The sequence below is a fragment of the Schistocerca piceifrons genome, chromosome X (genome assembly GCF_021461385.2).
Source record: "Schistocerca piceifrons isolate TAMUIC-IGC-003096 chromosome X, iqSchPice1.1, whole genome shotgun sequence".
Lineage (NCBI taxonomy): Eukaryota > Metazoa > Arthropoda > Insecta > Orthoptera > Acrididae > Schistocerca > Schistocerca piceifrons.
Genome location: NC_060149.1, coordinates 260,406,642 through 260,431,613, shown reverse-complemented (window position 1 = coordinate 260,431,613; position 24,972 = coordinate 260,406,642). Strand labels below are relative to the sequence as shown.

Sequence of the window (24,972 nt, the reverse complement as noted above, 5' to 3'; positions counted from 1 at the left end):
GTCCTGTATTGTAAATCTGTATTTATTGTGACTAGTTTTGGTTGAGATGATGTGGCTCACTCTCTCCAATAGAGTTTGTCTTTTGCCAGTGAATGGGCCACATCATTTTATTGTGAAGCTTTATTATTCTGTTGCACACAACAGGTGACTTTAAGAAGGATGTTAATCCCATGCGGCATAAAGTATGAGATGTGAAAACTTTATTGTTTTTCTTTCTTCCTGGATGATGGTCAAAGACGAAAATGATCAGAATAAATACGAATTTACAATGCAGTAGGCATGTTAAGTCGCACATAGGCACAATCAAAAGACACTTATACGATGCTTTCAGCCACAGTCTTCATCAGCAAAAGAGAAACACAAACCATTTCATACATATAAGCATGCACACCTCATGCACACATGACCACAACTCCGGAAGCTCAGGCCAGAATCTGAGCTGCCGAAATTGACATGAGGTGTGCTTGCTTGTGTATATGAATGGCATGTGTTTCTCTTTTGCTGATGAAGGCTGTGGGCAAAAGCTTTGCGTAAGTGTCTTTTAATTGTGTCAGTCCGCAACTTAACGTGCCTTCTTTACAGTAAGTAGCAATCTATCTATTCCAGTGTGGAGTTTCCATTGTTGAAATTTACAATACAGCACTGTGTCATGCATTTCCTATGATGAATGGAACAAGTTAATTTCCAAACATAACACACAGTGCACACTATTGACATTTGTACAGTTGTGCATAAATTTTCAGAGCAATACAGATACAAAGATAAATGGACAGATGAAAGCAAATGAAATGCAATTTTTTGTAATCTGCCACTGTAGACTACATGTTCCTTATACCAAAATACTCAGAAAATATCTCTGAATAGCCTTCAAAAGTTTATTTATGGAGCTCAGGTTCACCTTATATAAGAAGTTACAACCCCTTAAATATTTATTATCTAGTGCCAACACTATGTGTTGCTTATTTTGTGCCACATGGTAAATATCAAGACGTGAGATGTGACTGATTGATTGATCCATTCATTCACAAACTATTTCCTGTAGATCTCATCACTGAAGGAGAGCCTTCACAGATGTAGAACAAGTCAAGACGTAATTGTCAGGAGCTGCCACTGCAGGCTACTTCTGTGATGTAATAAGATGAGGGTTTCAAAACAAGAAATGAAAACTATACAGTGCATTTCATGAGGAATAGTAAATATTTTTGGAGGTGGTTGTACAGACTAACTTTAATAAAACATTCCATATAACACGTGTCCAATTTTTATTGACTACAGTGATACAGATGTGAGAATTTAGCCCAAACAAATACTTACAGAAGGTGTTAAGCAAATGCAGATAATTAAGTTCAAAGCTGATTTTCATAAATTCCACCGTCAACGTCTACGTACTTTCAAATTCTCCTGACAAAACCATGTGTAGTTTTCTGAGATAGCATTTTATGGGGGCAGCCTAAGTCATTATCTGAACAGTTAATTAGTCTCTTGTGTTTACTTTTAGTTTGTAGACACCACATTTCAGCTATTCCCACAAGCAAAAACCTAAAGGAGTATGGCCTAGGGACCTTGGTGTATAAACATGACCATGGTTGTTGATTGGAGATTGAAGAACTTCTCAATTTCCTATCATCCAAAGCAGCACTGTTCTCAATTTCCGGAAATAAAACTGAGAACTTGCAGATCTTCTATCAGACTTGACTGTCAGTCTTCCTACACCAGTAACTTTTTAGATAAATAATTTAACATGTTATCTCATCCTCAAAATTAACTAACAATCAATCATTGATGCTTGGCTTCACATTCACAACATCATATTGGATTTACTCTGTGTCATGTTCAAACTTTTTTATTTTGTGAAATGATTATGAAATTCTGTGTCACATGACTCTAATAATCTTCATTTTGAATATCTTTGTGAGAAGTTGTGATTTACTTTTTTCTGTTTTCATGTTCATCAAAGTTTTTCATTGACTTCTCTTTGTTTATCTTTTCTTCTCAGTTTCTAGTTTTCTTGAGTACACACTATAATTGTTGATCAAGCTATTTTCCTTTCATCTTTTCATCAAATGAAGTCACACTTTAAAGTCTCACAATAATCACCCATATCAGTTTCAGTAACTTCTATTTAACTTTTTGGAGAAGGAAGATGTTATCGTCAGTGTCCTATCAGTTACAGATGAACTTGAAAATTTATTGCAAGTGAAAATATTTTTATTCAAGGTACTTTCTTATCTACTGTTTCAGCCACATCATAGATAGAAATAGACAGGCCTGGGTGAGTGAACACCAATTCATCAACAGCTGTGTTGCAATAAACACACAGGACTCAACGTTTATCACCTCCAGGAGACATTATGCTAATTCTATACAACACCACCTCTAGACTAGATAATGTCAAGGCAAGCAAGGAACAGAGTCCACAAGTTTTTATACACAGCTGAAGTCACTCACTGGTGATTAAAACCCACAGAGCTGTTAAATTGTGGGAATACTGATTGCTGTGTTTCAGTCCCTACACCAAATAATCCCAGACAATGTCTATGGGATGAAAATTGGGTGATTTATCAGAAAAGTTTAGTTGTGATACGCTGTCTGAGTACTTGTCAAACCAGGAGTATGAACATGGCAGTTGTCACCTTGGGAGATTCACCAAGAAGACGTAGAAGAAAGGGCAAAATCTGGTCACCAAGAACGTGTAAATATACATCCTTTTTTTGAGTTCGTGGTACCCTGAATGTGTGGACCCAAGTCAGTGCCAAAGACAGCCCCCAAAAATTGCTGCCCAAACTACACCTCCCACACACTGTTGGTTAAAAAGCTATAATTGTGATATACTCGACACTCTTGGATTACACTTATCTTAACTTTGTGCAAAAAGTTTGCTGATATAAAAAAGTATATGACAAAAACACATGTTTACTTTTAAATAACATAATGTGTTTCTTTGGACCTTGTTTCCAAGAAGATATCTGTTGCTTTTGTAATGACTTCCATACCAAAACAATGTGACCTCTTTGAACATATACAGTGCATGCACTGAAAGTCTTTCAACTATGGTGTGTTACGTTTAATGATCATTCACACAACTACAAAAGAAACTGTAATGACACATTCATGATGTGGCATAAAATCTGAAAACACTTTTCATTCTGTATTGTCACAATAGGTACTAATACCACTCATTCTATCCTGTGTGTCCAACTAACAGTGTGTTTCCTCTGAGAGAGAGAAAGATCATACAGACTAATAATACTCTTGTTCCCATGTCTCTGATCACCTTTTGAAGGCACAATGCTAGTGCTAGGATCTCAATACATTAATGTTATTTACAACAACAAAAAAACCGGGATTATATAAACACAGTACTGCGAACAGCATTAAGTGTGGCAAAAGGTTTCCTTCATGTTGTGACAACTGTAAATCAACAGACTCATTTCTATATTTCATTAAGTCTGTGTAGAGTCTACAGAATGCAATTGGAGATAAAGCAGTAATACACTTTACAGACTTAATCTCTGAAAATGAGAGTGATTGTTCACTAAATCTCTGTACAAAAGCTGATTAAGTTGAAGAAAGTATCTTCAGTATCACACAAAAGTTATGCTATATTCAGTAGCCAGGTGCAGCAGTCTTTGCAGTTCCAATTAACATAATGAAAACAAATAAAGAACAACTTACATTCATGTTCTTTAACTTAATAATCTCTTGTAGCTCTGCATCTGTGTATGTACTTTTAAAGTTTATATAAAACAGATGGATAAAGTTACCTCTTATGATAAAAATTCCACTGTATTCAGACAGAATATGAGAGAAATTACTGACACCAATACACTATAAATACCATAAAGATTTCAGTTTTCACGCAATGAACAAAGTGTAGAAGTGCTTACTCTTCCAAATTTCCTCAATGTCATTTTATGAAATTTTTTACTCTGCTTAAAGTAACTGGGTTCTTTTTTAAACCACATTAATTATGAATCATCATTACTATTTCTAATGCTCTTAAATGACCGGATTGAACAATCAACCATCTGTGGTATCCCTTTGAAATACACAGTTTCAATTACTCTGATAAGGAATAAATTCCTACCAACAACTAATATTCAATTGAATTTGTACTGCAAAAGCTGAATTTTAACGTATTCACCCATTTGTTGAAAGAGTTGCTGGCAGTTAACATGATACTACCACATAATATTACATATTCGTTTTTATATCATCACATACATGTAACTGTGCTATCCAGATGCACACGAAGGGTACTATTTATGATGTTGACTGCCAAGAATTTTGCAGTACCCTATTGCATATTTTATACCAATCATTTATCTTTTGTTAGCTTTCCGGTCTAAACAAGATCTCTAGCCTCTGAAAATCTAAATACAATAAAATTATTTGCCTATGTAGCCCAATATATTGGGAGTCGTGTAAATCCGTGAATTTAGTGTCTCAGCCGTGATTATTTTGAAAACCCGTTTAACCATAGTTAAGTTTATGTAGACTGACTTCCTAGGCGTCTTGCGAAATAAAAACTGTCAAAAACTATCATAATTATTTTAGAAGGTACCGTCCAAAGTCGCTGTTGAATCAGAAGTCTTCTTTCAAACCAAATGCGCTGCTTCATACATAAAAATAACAGAGTGAACTAATGCAACTTTTCAAAAACATTCTACAGCGGGTACTATTAGTTTTTTGTTACAAAGCGTTGATGTTTACCGTCGAGAAATGAATACAACGTGAAATCAGAGATAAACAGGAACATATCCAAAGATACACCTCCCAGGCATTTTTACATTACTTGGGATTTTATTTATTCAAATAAACCGCTCTAATTTCTCAAACAACTCATTCCACACAAGCTCCCTGCTAATTAAATTACTATTAATCGATACCTGTACCTACGACCGATCGGTATTTCTGTCGACTTTCGTTATCGATAACATTGCAGACCTCGACTGCAATTATTACCCGACGACAGTGCACCGATGTAGCTAGTTGTGTCGTGCAAGCTATGGGGTGGGAGTGAAGTGATGTTTTGCTGAGTGGAAGCGTACGCGTACGATGTGGACGACAACACTTAATAAAAAATACGGCGTTGGTAAGTCGCGACGCTTTAAAGGAGCTTCAGTTCTAACCGACACGTCTTTCTAAAGTAGAACCCTAGGAATAATTACGTTTTCAGTGTACTGTCACCGAAGCATTCGAGCATCGAAGTGGCGGCATCTGTCACTACATTCAAGTCCCGTTGTTTGTTTTACATAGCTCTGTGTATCATTTGCTCAGAACATATTTATTTGTACTGTTTTGGCTTTGTAACTGTTACGCTTATTAGCTGCCACATTCTTCTATTACACATGTAACTTATTTTTTAAAAGTTGACGTTTTTGTTGAGCGGTAAAGCATGATAAGACGTGCATAAAATTTGTTACAAACAAATCTGAACAATAGTGATTCTCTAAATTTACAAGTGTAACTCGTAAAAACAAAATATTTACGTTCAGTCTATTTGGTAATTCTGCCGTTATGTTACGGAATGCTAACAACAGGCGCTTTTATATGTAACGTATACGGAAAGGATGCAATGACATCCCCGTGCAATTAATGTTTCCGCGCTGTCACTCATTTGTATTTGTATAGAATATACCTTTTATCTCCTCCAGTGCTTTATGTCAGTATGGTTCAATCTTTAATTATATGCTGGACACTTGCCTAAATGACTAGAAAAGAAATGCAAAGTAACCGAACGTGCACGAAATATGACTTGAAATTTATATTGTAGTTTTTTTCCAACACTAATTAACTTATTCCGTTGGCATCAGTAACGCGAGCTGACTGTAATGTTTGAAAAGCTGTTAATAGTCTGCTACTCAGGATGAAACATATATCGTCATTATGTTACAGGCAGTACTGAAGCACATACACTTGTGTAGTGAGGGGTTGTATAAGCGATGATTTAATATTGATTACTGTATCTCTCTACAAATTATTTGGACAGTGTTGTGTAGGCCAATTATACTTTGCTAAAGTTGGACTAACAGCTGACGAGCCTGCAGACGTGTGATACGAGCGTTAACAGCAATGAACTGCAAAAATGTGAGAAACAGGTCATACAAGGACCTCTTTTTTAGAACAAAATACTGATAAAAAGTGCCTTTGTTATCCGATGCACTTTAATTTATGAAAGTTAATATTACCATTCCGAGAACTTAAGCACTCGTGTACTTTTTATATCTGTAACAGTTGCTTTACTGAAAAAAAAATTGAGAAGTATGAGGTTTGCATTTTGTAGATGCGTGCCACTACCAGTGCGTATGAGTTTACGCTTGTCGAGACGGCTTAGAATAAAATCAATACAGCATTTGCTTTTTCTTTGTGTAGCTTTATTTCACGAACAATTCATTGTCACACGCATAATTTTATTGAACCTTATACATGTTACAGGGAGTTCACATGTAGCAGCTAGATATTCTACAATTTTTCTAAATATTATATTAGAAATTTTAGAACAAATGGCTGCGTATAGTTTGGATCTTTTCATTTACCACATTTTTTGGACAGAGCTTTGGGGACCCCGGCCTTCGGTGCAATATGTTGACGCGTTGATTGCTTCGCCGGCAGCGATGGGGAAAATACGTGGGAGCTAGGGAGTCTGAGACTGCGCATCGGCCCGTGATCGGTGCTTCGGAACCCAGCCAGCTGAACGCCGTTCGCAGAAACTGGAACTGCAATGTGTTTCCGTACCCAACGCTGATGATCAAAGGCGGGCAGATTCGAGATTTGCAACCATATCGACCGATCGGCGAATGGTTTTCGTAGGCGCTTTACGTTGAGGTTCGTCGTTCACGGAGCATGCAAATTTCAAGGACCATTGTTAAACGTGGTCTTGTACACCCATCCATTGCAGACTTCTGCGCAATGTTTGTAGGATCAATTATATCTTTGAAACGCATGATACACAATACAGAATATTTGTAAATAATAAATTACTTAGATTGTGGGAGTAATATCCCGTTAATCCTGATCGTTGGTACGAGAACTGCTTGAAAGTGTAAGTATTTTTTCGCACTTAACGTGTGAACGGGTGGTCCACAACTGCTGCCGAACGTCACTGATCATGTACTTTTGCATTTCCTTACAGTTTTGTAATTGCCGCATGGAGCTAAACTACGATCCGGCTACATCTGTAAACGTTCAGATTCAGCAGTCACACGACACTAAACAGAATTTGTTGTGCGGTAAGGCAATTTTAAACGAGTCGTTACTAGCAAGGCACGCTAGTTTAAAGTGTGGGAGGCAGCAAACTATGTGATTCTTTCAGAGAGCCTACGTGGAAGTGGCAAATGTGTTCCAAGAAGATGAACTTCTGGAATTTTATTCATGATTATGCCAGATAAAGTACATCCACAGATTGATCAAGTTATCGGATATAACTGTAATTAAAAAAGGCAGTCACATGGTGTGAACGATCACCTTCATTAAATGTACCATGTGCGGCCTGCTGCTATTATTTGTGATGTGATGAAACTGAGCACCATTACTGGGAACTTAGTTCATCATAAAGGGCAGTGATAAGAGAGGTTGCCTCAGAACGCGATAATACGCGGAAGATAACAAGAAGAAAGACTAGATCGTCCACCGATATCTAAATCCCCCACAGGCTCTGCACGAATTGTCTTTGGTAAGGCAACCGGTTGACATGACAATCATCTGCTCGACTCTCAAATAGAATCTGTCCCTGGTTTTGCGCATTGTTCTGTGATAAAATATTAAAGCAGCCCTACAGAGGTTTTATTTGCGCATCATCAAGAAGCCTTGGAATGTGTTGAGGCAAAGTACTATATCGAAACTAGAGGACTTTGCACATATTCTTAATCAAGTACCCTGAATATACAAGAGGTTGCACGTAACAGTGACACATTTAATTACTTATAAACGATTTTGGGTATCAAAACAAGATTTTCTTCAGCAGACTGAATGCAAGGTGCCGAGTATGTTGCTGCGTTGCTAACTGACGTCAGATTTATATCTACCAAGATATCAAAGCATCTATTATTTCTCGTAAATATAACGGTGTAGACCTACTTAACAGAATTTGATACCTCCTGCACCGTCATCATAATAAAGATCGACACAGGCAAACCACAGTTTCAGACGGAAAAGAATGGAAGAAAAACGGTTGTGGCATAATTTAGGAACCACTGTGGCATTTATCCGGTAGGAATAAAGCCCAAATTCAGCCCTGCCTTCTACATTTAGGTTTTCTGTTTTGTTTTGTTTTTTTCCCATAATCACTTGTGGTCAATGTCGAGAATGGTTCAAATGGCTCTGAGCACTATGGGGCTTAACATCTGTGGTCATCAGTCCCCTAGGACTTAGAACAACTTAAACCTAACTAACCTAAGGACATCACACACATCCATGCCCGAGGCAGGATTCGAACCTGCGACTGTAGTGGTCACGCGGTTCCAGACTGAAGCGCCTAGAACCGCACGGCCACACCGGCTGGCTGTCGGGAATGTTTCTTTGAAAAGACCGCAACCGATTTCCTACCACAAGCTTTTTTTTTTCTTTTTCAATCCAAGGTTAAGTTCTGTCTCTAAGGACTGTAAACGCTAATCTTCCTTCTCCTTCCTACCTAGGAAGTTTGGGCAGTGGTGCGACATTGCACTCGTATTATTCTATATACATTGAAGTTTTATGGGAGTGATGATTTAGCCAATTAATGGATAATATCATATCTAACAAAAAGAATACAGAAAGTTGTACTTAGTAATTCAAGAAATGTTGGCTGGGGACATTATTCTGACTGGTGAGAAATCACATATAGGGTGTCCCATCGCTCAGTCTCAGGTCAACTATTGTTCCTCATACATGTGAACGATCTGTAGTCCAATATACAACTAACAAGAATGGTACTTTTTGTAAGTTACACTAGTATTGTAATCAATTGAAGCATGTGTACAGAAACAGAAGAACGGTTAAACAGTATTCTTAAAAGTATCATTGACTGGTTTTCTGCGAATGGTCTCACCTTCAATTTTAAAAAGGTACACCGCATTTAGTTCTGCACATCTAGGTGGGGAAATAAGAAATAGGGTGGAAACTTCAAAATTCCTACGTGACCGTACTGAAGAGAATATAAACTGGAAAAAGCAACTTAGTTCAGCCACGGTTGCACTTGGAACCAACCATTGCAAATCTTGGGGAGAGACAAATCAGTATATTGACATATTCTGCGAATTTTCATTCAGTAATGTCATAAGCAATAATGTTCTGGAGTAAGTCATCTTTAAGAAAGAAAGTCTTCTTTGCTCAAAAGCGTTTTGTAAGAATAATACTGGTGCACACCCACGAGACATCTGATTAAAGAGTTGGGCATATTGACTACTGCTTCACAGTATATTTATTACCTCATAAAGTTTGTTGTAAATAATACACTGCAGTTCCAAAAGGACAATGGTGTACATAATTATGATACCAGGAGGTTAAATAGCATTCGTTACTCCACATTAAGGTTGTATTTAGCACGAAAGGGGATGCACAGTGTCGCAGCTAAAATTTTTGATAACTTACTTTGTGGTGTAAAATATCTGACAGAGAGCGAAGTAAAATTTGAAAACAAACTGATAAAGTTTCTCCTTAACAACTCAGCCTGTTTGTAGAAGAATTTCTGTTGCTGTAACTCACATCTGCATATTAAATAATAAAAAACCTATAAATGTTCAGCATGTACCCATATTTACAAATCAGTTTGCGGTGAGAATGTAAAATGATGTGGTCCACGTCATTACGATTTATCGTGCAAATTATCTATGGGACATGAACCTATCTATCTATTTGGGAGCATAGAGCTTCAAATTCTCGTCTGGTCATTTAGAATTAGGTTTGTCGTTATTTCCCTAAATAGTGTAAGGTGTAGGCCGGGGTGGTTCCTCTGAAAAGGTAGTGTCGATTTGCTTTCGCATCCTTTGTCACTCCAAATTCCTACTCAGTCTCTAATGACCTCGTCGTCAGCGGGACGTTAAACCCTGATTATCCTTCCGGTGTACTCTTGATGTAAATTAGGTCATCCATGAAAAATGTACGTCACACTGGTAGGAGCGGCATCTTTTAGCGCATTCCGCCCGACTGAAGTCTTTATTGCCGTGCTACGCCACTCTGTAAAAAGCAACTTTTACTCAGCTGCCATTGTAATGCTTCCATCGCTACTGAAATTCGAGAGTGGTGTTGAGTGAATGCGAACAAGTATTAGCAGGGAGAGTATCAGCGGGAAAGAATTCACTGCTTCTGCCATGGAAAGCTAGCGTCCTCTCGGCGTCTGTCTAGCTAACGGCGCATGTCGGGACAGTTTGAGAGGAAGCGTTGGTAGATCCGTGCCCACTTCCTTGTTACAGAGACGGCCGCAGCTGTCATCGCCCGCGGTCTACGAACTGCAGAGCGCCTTCTTCTGTGCACGCTACTGCGCTCGGTTTCGTTTTGTGTGGATGTTAACGCCAACACATCTGCGTGCTGACAACCAAATGACGAAGGAAGGCTATGCTGCAGACATTCCACACGCGATCTCTCAAAAGATAACATGTTCCTTTTCGAGAAGAGGCTAGTAGTATAGTATGTTTCTTTCACGGTTTTCGTAAGAAAACTGTAATTGAAGAACGTTTTCTGTAACAGAAATGATTCTGTATGTTGGACGTACTAGGAAATATCACAGAACGGACCATGGATTCTTGGTGAAAACACTTCATCCTCCTTAATTTTTGTTCCTCTGCTGTTCTCCTGTGTTTCATATCCGTTAACCAGTAATGTTCCACTGTTTTAACCTTGGTGCATTTATTTTTCTTCCTGCTTCCATGACTGCCGTTACCGTGCCCAGTTCTTCCTTGGGCCTTACAAGCCTCTTGTTTATTCCATTCCTCTCGCGTAGTTATACATCTAAATCACACGAACCAATCATATTAATGTGACTGCCGCCTATGTTCGACATCAACGTGCAGTAACCACTCATAGACGGCAGCACTAGCAGTGGAGGGTCCAAAAAATGTATCCACTGTTTAAAAGTCCATAACTTGCAAACTAATTGACGGAGTTATCTCATTTTGGTGAAAGTGTAGCTTAAAGTCCAACTTAGAGATATCACTGAAGGTGTTCGGAATGGTCACCATTAACATCCACACACAAACGATGCCGCCGAACTCCAGCACCAACTACTGACTGCAACGTGTTCAGTTGGATATTTGCACATGAATGTGCGATGGATTCTCGAAGTTCATCGAATGTGCGTGGCTTTTGTCGATGAACGACGTCCTTTAGTGTTCCCCACAGGTAAAAGTCCAGAGGAGTTAGGTCTGGGGAACGTGGTGGATACTCCACAGCACCTCTACGGCCTATCCATCTTCCTCGTAGATTTTCGTCGAGATAGGCCCTTGGTAGTGGGCTGGGGCACCATCTTGTTGAAAGTAAACTCTTCCGCCTCCATACAAGTCTCGGATGGCAGGTAAAATGGATGTCTGAAGCTTCTGAAGGTACACCTCGCCGGTAACTGTGCCGTCAAAGAAGAATGGCACAATCAAGCCCCGCTAAGACAACCCACACCACACATTTACTCCTGGCAAATACACGGCTTTGTCTACACGGACGTTCGGATTTTCGGCGGTCCAGTAGATGCAATTGTGGCGATTTACTGTACCATTGAGTTTGAACTGTGCCACATCAGACCACACAATCATCTCTGCGAACTCTTCATCGTTGCGCACCATGTTAGTAAACCACTCGCAGTACTCCATTCTACGATCTGGGTCGTCCTCGTTCATTGCGTGTAGCAATCGTGGGATGTAGCACTTCCACTTTGCTGTCCTCAAAATTCACCCAACACTTGAGCGACTCACTCCAGTTTCACGGGCACACTGTCTCACAGACTTCTGTGATGAGCGAGTGAATTGTTGGACTTGATACTGTTACAGGTCGTCTAGATCGTTGTTTGTGTACATCTTTAACACAGCCTTCGGCTTCAAATTTGTCTCGAATGTGACGAATCGTTAAACCTGCCGGTGGCTCTGTTTGATAGTCATTTCGCCATTGCCGTTGAACCTCATTAATGTTTTCGTACTTAAAATACCACTTCCTTCAAAACTGACTTTCTTTCATCGAATGTAAGCCTTGCGCCAGCCATGTTTACTCGAGTAACTAGGTGCAACTAAGAACAAAACACCGACTAGCTGGCGACTGTCATCTGACAAAACAAAACAACGCAATACAACGCTTGTGTGGCGATTGCCGGAACTACAGACTATCACACTACCAAAGATGAGACAACTCCGTCAATTAGTTTGCCAGTTATGTACATTTAAACAATGTGTTCCTTTTTTTTTTTTTTGGACCCTTCTGTATAAAGCGTGTCGGGGGAACGCGGAATGTGGAAACGAAGCGATTTATCTGACGTCCAAAGGGACACGATTATTGACTTTCTGGCCAAGGCTGGAAGCATTTCCGAAGCGGCTGAATTCGTAAACTGTGGTCAAAGTATGCCGTGCACGGGAAAGCGTCGCTGTCCAAACCCGGCACCGAAGCAAGTGGTGCACCACGGGCCATAGATGACGGGGATGAATGACGGTTGCGGAAATGTGTACGGGTGAACTTTTGAACGACTGATTGCTGAAATGAACCTAGGGGCTACCAACAGTGTCCCCTCAACGAGCGTTCAGCGAACATTGCTGCGTATGGGTCTCCGTAAGAGGCATCTGGTTTATACAACCATACTGTCTGCCGTTCATCGGAAACGGAGGCTGGAATTTGCACGTCAGCACCGCGACTGGACGTCCACTGAGTGGCGACAGATCGTCTTTTCAGGTGAATCGCGTTTTATTCTCCGTCGGACAGATGGCCGTTTGGTTGTACGGCGTGAAACGTCTGAAAGAAAACACCCTGTGTTATGACCTGTTCTGGGAAATGTTTCGTGGCATTCTCTGAGTGATCTCGTCATTCTGGAAGGCACAATGGATGAACACAAGTATGCATCTATCCATGGGGACCTTACCCATACCAACATGCAGACACGATGGTATCTACTAACAGGACAATGCAACGTGACACACAGCTCGCAGTGTACGAGCGTGGTTCGAAGAGCACTGGGATGAGTTGACCGAACTCTCTTGAACACCAAGCTCCCCGGATTAAAACCCAACCGAGAATCTGTGGGACCACCTCTATCGGGCTGTTCGCGCCACTGATCCTCAAGACAAATATCTAGCGCAGCAGGCCATGACACTGCAGTCGACATGGATCTATATCCCTGTCGGTACCTTCCATAACCCAACTGACTTCCTGCAAGTCTCGCAGCGGCACGCGCTGTAAAAAGGCTGATATTCAGACTTTTGACAGGTTGTCGTATTAATGTGACTAGACAGTGTATGTCTAACCTGAATACACTACTGGCCATTAAAATTGCTACACCACGAAGATGACGTGCAACAGACGCGAAATTTAACCGACAGGAAGAAGATGCTGTGATATGCAAATGATTAGCTTTTCAGAGCATTCACACAAGGTTGGCGCCGGTGGCTACACCTACAACGTGCTCACATGAGGAAAGTTTCCAACCGATTTCTCATACACAAAGAGCGGTTGACCGGCGTTGCCTGGTGAAACGTTGTTGTGATACCTCGTATAAGGAGGAGAAATGCGTACCATCACATTTCCGACTTTGATAAAGGTCGGATTGTAGTCTATCGCGATTGCGGTTTATCGTATCGCGACATTGCTGCTCGCGTTGGTCGAGATCCAATGACTGTTAGCAGAATATGGAATCGGTGGGTTGAGGAGGGTAATACGGAACGCCGTGCTGGATCCCAACGGTCTCGTATCACTAGCAGTCGAGATGACAGGCATCTTATCCGCATGGCTGTAACGGATCGTGCAGCCACGTCCCGATCCCTGAGTCAAAAGAAGGGGACGTTTGCAAGACAACAACCATCTGCACGAACAGTTCGACGACGTTTGCAGCAGCATGGACTATCAGCTCGGAGACCGTGGCTGCGGCTACCCTTGACGCTGCATCACAGACAGGAGCGTCTGCGATGGTGTACTCAACGACGAACCTGGGTGCACGAATGGCAAAACGTCATTTTTTCGCATGAATCCAGGTTCTGTTTACAGCATCATGATGGTCGCATCCGTGTTTGGCGACATCGCCGTGAACGCACATTGGAAGCGTGTATTCGTCATCGCCATACTGGCGTATCACCCGGCGTGATGGTATAGGGTGCCACTGATTACACGTCTCGGTCACCTCTTGTTCGCATTGACGGCTCTTTGAACAGTGGACGTTACATTTCAGATGTGTTACGACCCGTGGCTCTACCCTTCATTCGATCCCTGCGAAACCCTACATTTCAGTAGGATAATGCACGACCGCATGTTGCAATTCCTGTACGGGCCTTTCTGGATACAGAACATGTTCGACTGCTGCCCTGGCCAGCACATTCTCCAGATCTCTCACCAACTGAAAACGTCTGGTCAATGGTGGCCGAGCAACTGGCCCGTCACAATACGCCAGTCACTACTGTTGATGAACTGTAGTATCGTGTTGAAGCTGCATGGGCAACTTTACCTGTACACGCCATCCAAGCTCTGTTTGACTTAATACTCAGGCGTATCGAGGCCGTTATTACGGCCAGAGGTGGTTGTTCTGGGTACTGATTTCTCAGGATCTATGCACCCAAATTGCGTGAAAATGTAATCACATGTCAGTTCTAGTATAATATATTTGTCCAATGAATACCCGTTTGTCATCTGCATTTCTTCTTGGTGTAGCAATTTTAATGGCCAATAGTGTGTTCATAAAACGCGTTCGCACGCATGCAGACGATCGTTTTCCGCCATGTTCTGTAGCTGGTGACAGATTTTTATTATCATGGAAGAGTGTGAAACGTTTGTTTTGTGTAATTGGCACATCCTCTCTATCGAGCCTGAGGCTCTGGACTCGCTTTCGTTAGTAAAGGAATTCAGTTTGATTGCAGTCAGATCGTGGATGCCGCCGTGTGAACACTTTACCTTGAGCACATCCACTCGAAGAGAACCACAGCCGCCTGTGAGTTGACGTGGGCAACAACGTGTTGTTGATACGGACCGCCGTCCGCTGACATAGTTTATATCATAGGATAGACGGCCCACAGTGCAATTCCATGGTGGGCAAAAACTACATAGTTTATATCATAGGATAGACGGCCCACAGTGCAATTCCATGGTGGGCAAAAACTGGTGAGCGACCGAATCATTCATGTCGGCGTGTAATTTGCCGCCTGCCGGAGTGGCCGTGCGGTTCTAGGCGCTACAGTCTGGAGCCGAGCGACCGCTTCGGTCGCAGGTTCGAATCCTGCCTCGGGCATGGATGTGTGTGATGTCCGTAGGTTAGTTAGGTTTAATTAGTTCTAAGTTCTAGGCGACTGATGACCTCAGAAGTTAAGTCGCATAGTGCTCAGAGCCAATTTTTTGTAATTTGCCGCTTCTAGTGGTACAGACTCAGTAGATTCCTGAAAAAGCTCCGAACAGAGATATGGAAATGTCGAATTAGTAGAATAGGAAAACGACGCTGCCTAATTATCCTAGCGATTTTATGACAACCGTCACGATAGCCGACAGATTTATACAGATGAGTACGTATTCTTTGCGTATCCAGATTTTATGTGTTGTATCAGCTTAATAACGCCCAGAGTCTTCCTGAGTTGAAAGAAATTACTGGCAGTGGATGGCTTGGCTGTACATGTAGGATGTTTACCTTGAGGCAACCAAATATTTCCAAAACGACGCATCGTACAAAAAAGATGTTCTAGGTGAAAAGTAAATGACATCTGTGTGTGCAGCAACTGGGCACATCCTAACTATCACGAGTGGGCGGGTTCAACTGTGTATTTTCAAACTGGAACTCCCTCTTTTTATTACATGTTCGGATTCTGCGCCAGAAAACGGGTATGATTGACTGAGATCATTGTTTCCCACTCGTGGCAGATGGCGCCGTAACCAACAAATATCAAGTGTGCCTGTTTTTGCAATGAAGAACCGATGCATTGGATTTTACATTTAATTTACGATGTAAATGTAAACCTTTGTGTTCTAACGGTTGATACTGGTGTTCAGACGTTACTTGAGTATTGCAAATGTGATTGTACAGTACAAATAATATAGCTAGTCACTGACATTTCTGGTACATAAGCTACTTGCACGGTTACGTAGTTTTCTGTTCCCTACTGGGTTAATTGTGATCAGTCCCCAAAACATTGGAATGCGTGATTTCGGCGGCCGCTCTCGAACGCCGCCATGTGGGTGAGTGATTGCGGTGTGTGTTTCCATCCAACCGCCGTAACTCTCGCTGGCCGCTAAGTGGCTGCCAACTGAATACAGTCACCACATTTGCAATAAGGTAAAATGTCCATGTATACTCACGGAAATCAAGCACCGCAATAGTGAGAGGCAAGGGGACTCATCAAAATGACGCACCGCAATGGTGGAAGGCAAGTGGGGAATGACGCACCCCAATGGCGATAGGTATGGAGACTCACCGATATCAACCATCCCGATTAAACTATTACATCAACGTCGTTGTTCCTGGATGACGCTAGGCTATTGCACTATAAAACCAAATTTGCAACACTAAAGTAAATTCCGAACATAAATATCAACCGTTATTTAACAAAAGTTTATACTGATATCATCATATATGAAATGTAGAATCAAACGCGTCGTTTCTTAATTGCAAAACCAGGTATACTTAATATTTGTCGATTACTGCCCCATCTACCACAAATGGAGAACAATGGTTTGAGTAAATCGTACGTATTTTTTTATTTTCAGACATTTATCCAAAGATGAAAATACGTATTTGTAGATACTGAATAAAGCACTTCAACTGTTTTTGTAGATTTACTCGCAATAATAAAACACCGGTAAAGGATCCTATATAGGTGAATGATTTAGAATAAAATAACTGAATGAACTAAATTTTATGTTTAACAAATTAATTATTCAAAAAAAGTTAATTTCGAATGGTTCACGCTTTTAAAATTCTAATTATACAGTTTTTAACCGGTTGGTTGTCGTCGTTGGGTTTGGCGGATAGTAATTGCGGCAACACTAACCGTATCACAGCGTACAAGTTACTTGAAGTGGGGACTAATTAATTCTTCCTGGTGTCGTTTTAACGTCCATAATATAGTTCAACAACTTGTACCAAAGCCGTAATAATTCAGCGGTTGTCATCCGAAGCTATTGTGCAACAATTTCCAGGAAGGCATCGCCTGCTGCGTCCGAGTGTTTCTTCTTTCGCAGCTGCCTACAAACTGTGTCTTCTCGTCCCTGCTCGCTCTACAAGTAGAGTGCCAAAAACCCAAGCCACCTTTTACGCTTCCCACAATAACTTCCATACAGTATAAAAACACTCCATTTTTACATAACAGGTATCCTATACATTGTCCCCAAGTGCGTACCATTTTATACAAATGACAACTTGCACAAGTATATAAAATTACTTACACGAACAGTTTCATTTCGTTAATCCATAACAAAATATTATTTAGTAAATTATACGTTTCACACATTTATTTACTTAAATGACAAACAATCATTAGCAAAGCACTCTTAACGTCACACATATCACAGTTTCCATGTTGTCTTTGCGTATCATATCTTAATGACAGATTTTAAAGGCAAAAAATTTTTCATTAATTAGATGACTGATTGAATACCAGTGTTATACCACTCATTGCCTGTGTTGTTCGTCGTGAACAGCAAAAGGCGTAAAGGTACTGTGATAGAGTAGCAGAAACTGGTGATGGTCTTTTAGACTACATGAGGAAAAAAAAAACAAATTTTGCGTGTGTATCGCAGTTTTACGACCATTAGTGGCAGAAACCACCATTTCCAAGGAATTTTTTATCACTGCGAGCAACAGATGACCACGAATACTCAGCACCAATGTCGTCCGTCGCAGCTCGTGTCTAAAAATTGATTAGCAGCGAAGCAAGAATTGCTGCAGGACGTCAACATCTGCCTTTCCTAACTCTTCTTCAGGACGAATGCCCAGCAAAAAACATGCACGAAATAAACATTTGAAGCAACTTTTTACGCATATTCGGAGGACTGTGTTTAAACTGCCCTTCAAATGACAGTTTCGCTTCCTACGAGCTGAAACTGTGACGGCTTGGTGTTAGGAACGATCAGGAGAAATCACGCAGTTCGACTGAGAGTGAAACTGAGAGTGGTAGTCCCAGATTTTGAGGCCCCTGGAAAATACTTGGAGCGATCGCGAACAATGCTCCAAATATTAGGAATAGCGGCAGTGGTGTCTGGACGAATTACGGCTACTCCAGTATCTTCGCTGGTTAACTCCACAGCGACTTGTAGTTGATATACACTCCTGGAAATTGAAATAAGAACACTGTGAATTCATTGTCCCAGGAAGGGGAAACTTTATTGACACATTCCTGGGGTCAGATACATCACATGATCACACTGACAGAACCACAGGCACATAGACATAGGCAACAGAGCATGCACAATGTCGGCACTAGTACAGTGTATATCCACCTTTCGCAGCAATGCAGGCTGCTATTCTCCCATGGAGACGATCGTAGAGATGCTGGATGTAGTCCTGTGGAACGGCTTGCCATGCCATTTCCACCTGGCGCCTCAGTTGGACCAGCGTTCGTGCTGGACGGGCAGACCGCGTGAGACGACGCTTCATCCAGTCCCAAACATGCTCATTGGGGGACAGATCCGGAGATCATGCTGGCCAGGGTAGTTGACTTACACCTTCTAGAGCACGTTGGGTGGCACGGGATACATGCGGACGTGCATTGTCCTGTTGGAACAGCAAGTTCCCTTGCCGGTCTAGGAATGGTAGAACGATGGGTTCGATGACGGTTTGGATGTACCGTGCACTATTCAGTGTCCCCTCGACGATCACCAGTGGTGTACGGCCAGTGTAGGAGATCGCTGCCCACACCATGATGCCGGGTGTTGGCCCTGTGTGCCTCGGTCGTATGCAGTCCTGATTGTGGCGCTCACCTGCACGGCGCCAAACACGCATACGACCATCATTGGCACCAAGGCAGAAGCGACTCTCATCGCTGAAGACGACACGTCTCCATTTGTCCCTCCATTCACGCCTGTCGCGACACCACTGGAGGCGGGCTGCACGATGTTGGGGCGTGAGCGGAAGACGGCCTAACGGTGTGCGGGACCGTAGCCCAGCTTCATGGAGACGGTTGCGAATGGTCCTCGCCGATACCCCAGGAGCAACAGTGTCCCTAATTTGCTGGGAAGTGGCGGTGCGGTCCCCTACGGCACTGCGTAGGATCCTACGGTCTTGGCGTGCATCCGTGCGTCGCTGCGGTCCGGTCCCAGGTCGACGGGCACGTGCACCTTCCGCCGACCACTGGCGACAACATCGATGTACTGTGGAGACCTCACGCCCCACGTCCCACGTGTTGAGCAATTCGGCGGTACGTCCACCCGGCCTCCCGCATGCCCACTATACGCCCTCGCTCAAAGTCCGTCAACTGCACATACGGTTCACGTCCACGCTGTCGCGGCATGCTACCATTGTTAAAGAATGCGATGGAGCTCCGTATGCCACGGCAAACTGGCTGACACTGACGGCGGCGGTGCACAAATGCTGCGCAGCTACCGCCATTCGACTGCCAACACCGATCGTAGAGATGCTGGATGTAGTCCTGTGGAACGGCTTGCCATGCCATTTCCACCTGGCGCCTCAGTTGGACCAGCGTTCGTGCTGGACGTGCAGACCGCGTGAGACGACGCTTCATCCAGTCCCAAACATGCTCAATGGGGGACAGATCCGCCGAATTGACTTTGAGCGAGGGCGTATAGTGGGCATGCGGGAGGCCGGGTGGACGTACCGCCGAATTGCTCAACACGTGGGGCGTGAGGTCTCCACAGTACATCGTGTCCGCTGTGCCGTGCGTGTGATCATTGCTTGTACAGCCCTCTCGCAGTGTCCGGAGCAAGTATGGTGGGTCTGACACACCGGTGTCAATGTGTTCTTTTGCCATTTCCAGGGGTATATATATATATATATATATATATATATATATATATATATATATATATATATATACTACTGGCCATTAAAATTGCTACACCACGAAGGTGACGTGCTACAGACACGAAATTTAGCCGACAGGAAGAAGATGCTGTGATATGCAAATGATTAGCTTTTCAGAGCATTCACACAAGGTTGGCGCCGGTGGTGACACCTACAACGTGCTGACATGAGGAAATTTTCCAACCGATTTCTCATACACAAACAGCAGTTGACCGGCGTTGCCTGGTGAAACGATGTTGTGATGCCTCGTATAAGGAGGAGAAATGCGTACCATCACGTTTCCGACTTTGATAAAGGTCGGATTGTAGTCTATCGCGATTGCGGTTTATCGTATCGCGACATTGCTGCTCGCGTTGGTCGAGATCCAATGACTGTTAGCAGAATATGGAATCGGTGGGTTGAGGGGGGTAATACGGAACGCCGTGCTGGATCCCAACGGTCTCGTATCACTAGCAGTCGAGATGACAGGCCTCTTATCCGTATGGCTGTAACGGATCGTGCAGCCACGTCTCGATCCCTGAGTCAAAAGAAGGGGACGTTTGCAAGACAACAACCATCTGCACGAACAATTCGACGACGTTTGCAGCAGCATGGACTATCAGCTCGGAGACCGTGGCTGCGGCTACCCTTGACGCTGCATCACAGACAGGAGCGTCTGCGATGGTGTACTCAACGACGAACCTGGGTGCACGAATGGCAAAACGTCATTTTTTCGGATGAATCCGGGTTCTGTTTAGAGCATCATGATGGTCGCATCCGTGTTTGGCGACATCGCCGTGGACGCACATTGGAAGCGTGTATTCGTCATCGCCGTACTGGCGTATCACCCGGCGTGATGGTATGGGGTGCCATTGGTTACACGTCTCGGTCACCTCTTGTTCGAATTGACGGCACTTCGAACAGTTGACGTTACTTTTCAGATGTATTACGACCCGTGGTTCTACCCTTCATTCGATCCCTGCGAAACCCTACATTTCAGCAGGATAATGCACGACCGCATGTTGCAATTCCTGTACGGGCCTTTCTGGATACAGAAAATGTTCGACTGCTGCCCTGGCCAGCACATTCTCCAGATCTCTCACCAACTGAAAACGTCTGGTCAATGGTGGCCGAGCAACTGGCCCGTCACAATACGCCAGTCACTACTGTTGATGAACTGTAGTATCGTGTTGAAGCTGCATGGGCAGCTTTACCTGTACACGCCATCCAAGCTCTGTTTGACTCAATGCCCAGGCGTATCAAGGCCGTTATTACGGCCAGAGGTGGTTGTTCTGGGTACTGATTTCTCAGGATCTATGCACCCAAATTGCGTGAAAATGTAATCACATGTCATTTCTAGTATAATATATTTGTCCAATGTATACCCGTTTATCATCTGCATTTCTTCTTGGTGTAGCAATTTTAATGGCCAGTAGTGTGTCATCTGTCATTTTTATTGCAGATCTTGATTTCAGCTACAAGTGCAGCTATCATTAAGAGGTGCATTCGAAACAGGCAACAGGAACCAGCAGTTGTTCATAGGCGCTTGCAGAGTGTCTAGGGAGACCGGGCAGTGAACAAAAGCATGGTGGGTCGTTGGGCGAAGCGTCTGTTATCATCGCAACAAGATCGCGCAAATGGTCCGATCTCCTGCGTGCCGGCCTACCGCACACAATTGTAACTCCTGCTGTGCGGACACTCTCATTCGAGGTGATCGACGGATCAGAGTCAGATAGCTCGCTGCACAAGTGGACATCTCTATTGGTGGTGCTGACACAATCGTCCATCAGTTAGGGTACACAAAGGTGTGTGACCTCTGGGTTCCTTGCCGCCAAATAGAAGACCATAAAGAGCAACCAAGGACCACCTGTGCGTAATTGCTGCTGTGTTACGAGGCCGATTGTGACAATTTTTTATCGAAACATAGCTTCATTACTTACAACCAGTAACAAAACGGCAATCCATGGAGTGGCACCACACAAACTCTCCTACGAAAAGAAAGTACAAAGCCGCACCTTCTGCCGGTAAAGTCATGGCGACGGTCTTCTGGGCCGCTGAAGGGGTTATTCAGTTCGATGTCCTCCTTCATGGTGAAACGATTAACTCGCCTCAGGAAACAGAAGAAACGACTTCAGCGTGTTCGTCGCCACAAAAATGCAAACAACTGCTCCATTCTCTTTCCTTCCGCTTTCCTAAAACTTTGTTGACAACTTGGGGTACAGCTCCGCCATGGCTCCGGCCCCGGACCTGCCTGCTCCGTGACCTTTGTCAGTTTCCCAAGGATGGTACTCCTTCTCTTGTTTATCGTCGGGCATTTGCTGCTCTCTGCGCACAAATGAAGGAAGCCACATTTATTTACACTGATGGCTCAAAAACATCCTTTGGTGTTGGGAGTGCCTATATTGTTGGCGACACCTCAAATCGATTTCGGCTTCCCGACCAGTGTTCGGTTTATACTGCGGAGCTTTACGCTGTTCTCCAGGCTGTCCAATACATCCGTCGCCATCAGCGGATACAGTATGTTATCTGCTCAGACTCTCTCACCTCTCTCCTCAGTCTCCAAGCTCTCTACCCCGTCCACCCTCTGGTCCACCGGATTCACTGCCTGCGCTTGCTTCACTTGGGGGGGGGGGGGGGGGCTCTGTTGCGTTCCTCTGGATCCCAGGACATGTTGGTATCTGTGGAAATGAGGCGGCCGATATAGCGACCAAGGCTGTAGTCTCTCTTCTTCGGCCAGCTATTCGCATGATTCCCTTCGCCGATCTACGGAGTGTTTTATGTCGTCGTGTTGCTCTTTTATGGCACGCACGTTGGTCGACACTCCCCAATAATAAATTGCGGGACGTGAAAGCTCTTCCCTGTGCTTGGACCTCTTCCTCCCGACCTCGTCGTCGGGAGGAGGTAATTTTAACTAGCCTCCGGATAGGGCACTGTCTTTTTAGCCATCGACATCTTTTAAGCGGCGATCCTCCCCCACTTTGTCCCCACTGCTCTCAACTGTGGACGGTGAGACACCTTTTACTTGAGTGCCCCTATTTTACTCCGTTACGCGCCCGTCTACAGCTGTCGCCTGATATATCTTCCATTTTAGCAGATGACACGCGATCAGCCGATCGCGTTCTCGAGTTCATTAGTGCCAGTGAGATGACGTCAGTAATTTGAAGCTCTTTTTGGGCACAAACAACCCCCAATCTATAGTGGTTTTTTAAGCTTTCCTTCTGTTTTGGCCGGCCGAAGTGGCCGTGCAGTTAAAGGCGCTGCAGTCTGGAACCGCAAGACCGCTACGGTCGCAGGTTCGAATCCTGCCTCGGGCATGGATGTTTGAGATCTCCTTAGGTTAGTTAGGTTTAACTAGTTCTAAGTTCTAGGGGACTAATGACCTCAGCAGTTGAGTCCCATAGTGCTCAGAGCCTTCTGTTTTGTTTCCCCACTTTTTTGAGTTTTGCTCCCATTGCTGCTGGTTTCCAGTTTCGTTTTTTTTTCCCTATGTCACAGACCGGGCGCTAATGACCGTAGCAGCTTTGCGCCCCAAAACCATAACAAAAAAAAAAGTAAACGAACTTCTCCTTCTCTTTGACAATGCAAGGTTTCACACAAGCCTGTGCAGCCGAGAGGAGCTCACAAAACTTCATTGGACTGTTCTTCCTCATCCACCCTTCAGCTCGGAATCGCATCTTCTGCCTTTCATCTGTTTAAAAAATGGTTCAAATGGCTCTGAGTACTATGGGACTTAACATGTATGGTCATCAGTCCCCTAGAACTTAGAACTACTTAAACCTAACTAACCTAAGGACATCACACAACACCCAGTCATCACGAGGCAGAGAATCATCTGTTTAGCACAACGAAAGATATACTCCGCGGGAAGCAGTACGTGGGTGATTGGGAGTTTATTGATGCAGCAAGACATTGGCCAATAGAGTGGTAGGTACCATGTGGGCATGGTATCACTCCTAGTGTCGTAAGACCGTCACATTAAACGGAGATTGTGTTCAAAAATAGGGTTTTGTATGCAAAAGAATAGGAAATAATGTGGTGCATTGGAATCCTGAATAGAACCAACCTGCTTTGAGAAAAAAAATGTGTTGCATTACTAGCAACCCTTATAGAAACTTGAGGTAACTTTTAACGAACACATCGCAAAGTGACCCTTGGTGCTGGTTGGAAGTTGCTTTTTAGTGCGGATATCTCGCTTGCTCGTTCGTCTGCCTTTTGCCACAACTGCGAGAACACACCGAAAATAATATTTTTAACATACGGAGCACCACTGCACTGGCGTCTTTCTGTAAAAGCATTTCTTAACAATGAGCTGCCGCAAAGCTGGATCGGTCTAAGGGTGTACGGTTCCCTCGTTATACCATTCGCGTCTAGGTTAACTTGTCTCACGGTATGTGATTTTATTGTGGATTTTTGTGAAAGATTCCGTCTGTATGCGTACCTTTATAACTTTCGGTGAACTGCGACGCTCTGAGTCAACTGAAATGATGTCCACAATCTCTCCCAAAAGCGTGGGACGAGTTTGACTATCTTCTGGATGCTTGTCGCGTGTCCGGTGGAGGGCACGTTGAATGTTTTGAAAGATAAATAAATTCTTTGATGCCAAACGTAATTCTGAAAAGTACCTCAAGTTTCTATGTACATGCATGTAAAATATATACCCTTAAAAAATTAAATGGTTCTTTTGAAAATAAAACTGTGTAGTCCTGCGCGCAAGTTAAAATCTACCGCAAGTTTGTAATTTCTTTCTGTATCCATGTAGAAGATAAAGTTTTCTGAAATCGGATGACTGTTTCTGGTAGACCCTATCACGTAACAAGTGTCCGTCCTAAGACCCGTAAGGCGCATTTCCTCTGGCTCTTTGGCAGATATTTGCAATTTAATTT

At 43.2% G+C, this 24,972-nt stretch overlaps 1 protein-coding gene across 1 annotated transcript in view; it reads left to right on the top strand.

The window, feature by feature from the left end:
* The first annotated feature begins 5,009 nt into the window (after positions 1–5,009).
* LOC124722296 (dedicator of cytokinesis protein 3-like) overlaps positions 5,010–24,972 on the top strand; it is a 636,964-nt gene continuing 617,001 nt past the window's right edge. The window contains exon 1 of the mRNA XM_047247479.1: positions 5,010–5,095. Within this exon, the coding sequence (XP_047103435.1) occupies positions 5,059–5,095 (37 nt within the window). The 5' untranslated portion in view covers positions 5,010–5,058. The remainder of the gene's footprint in view (positions 5,096–24,972) is intronic.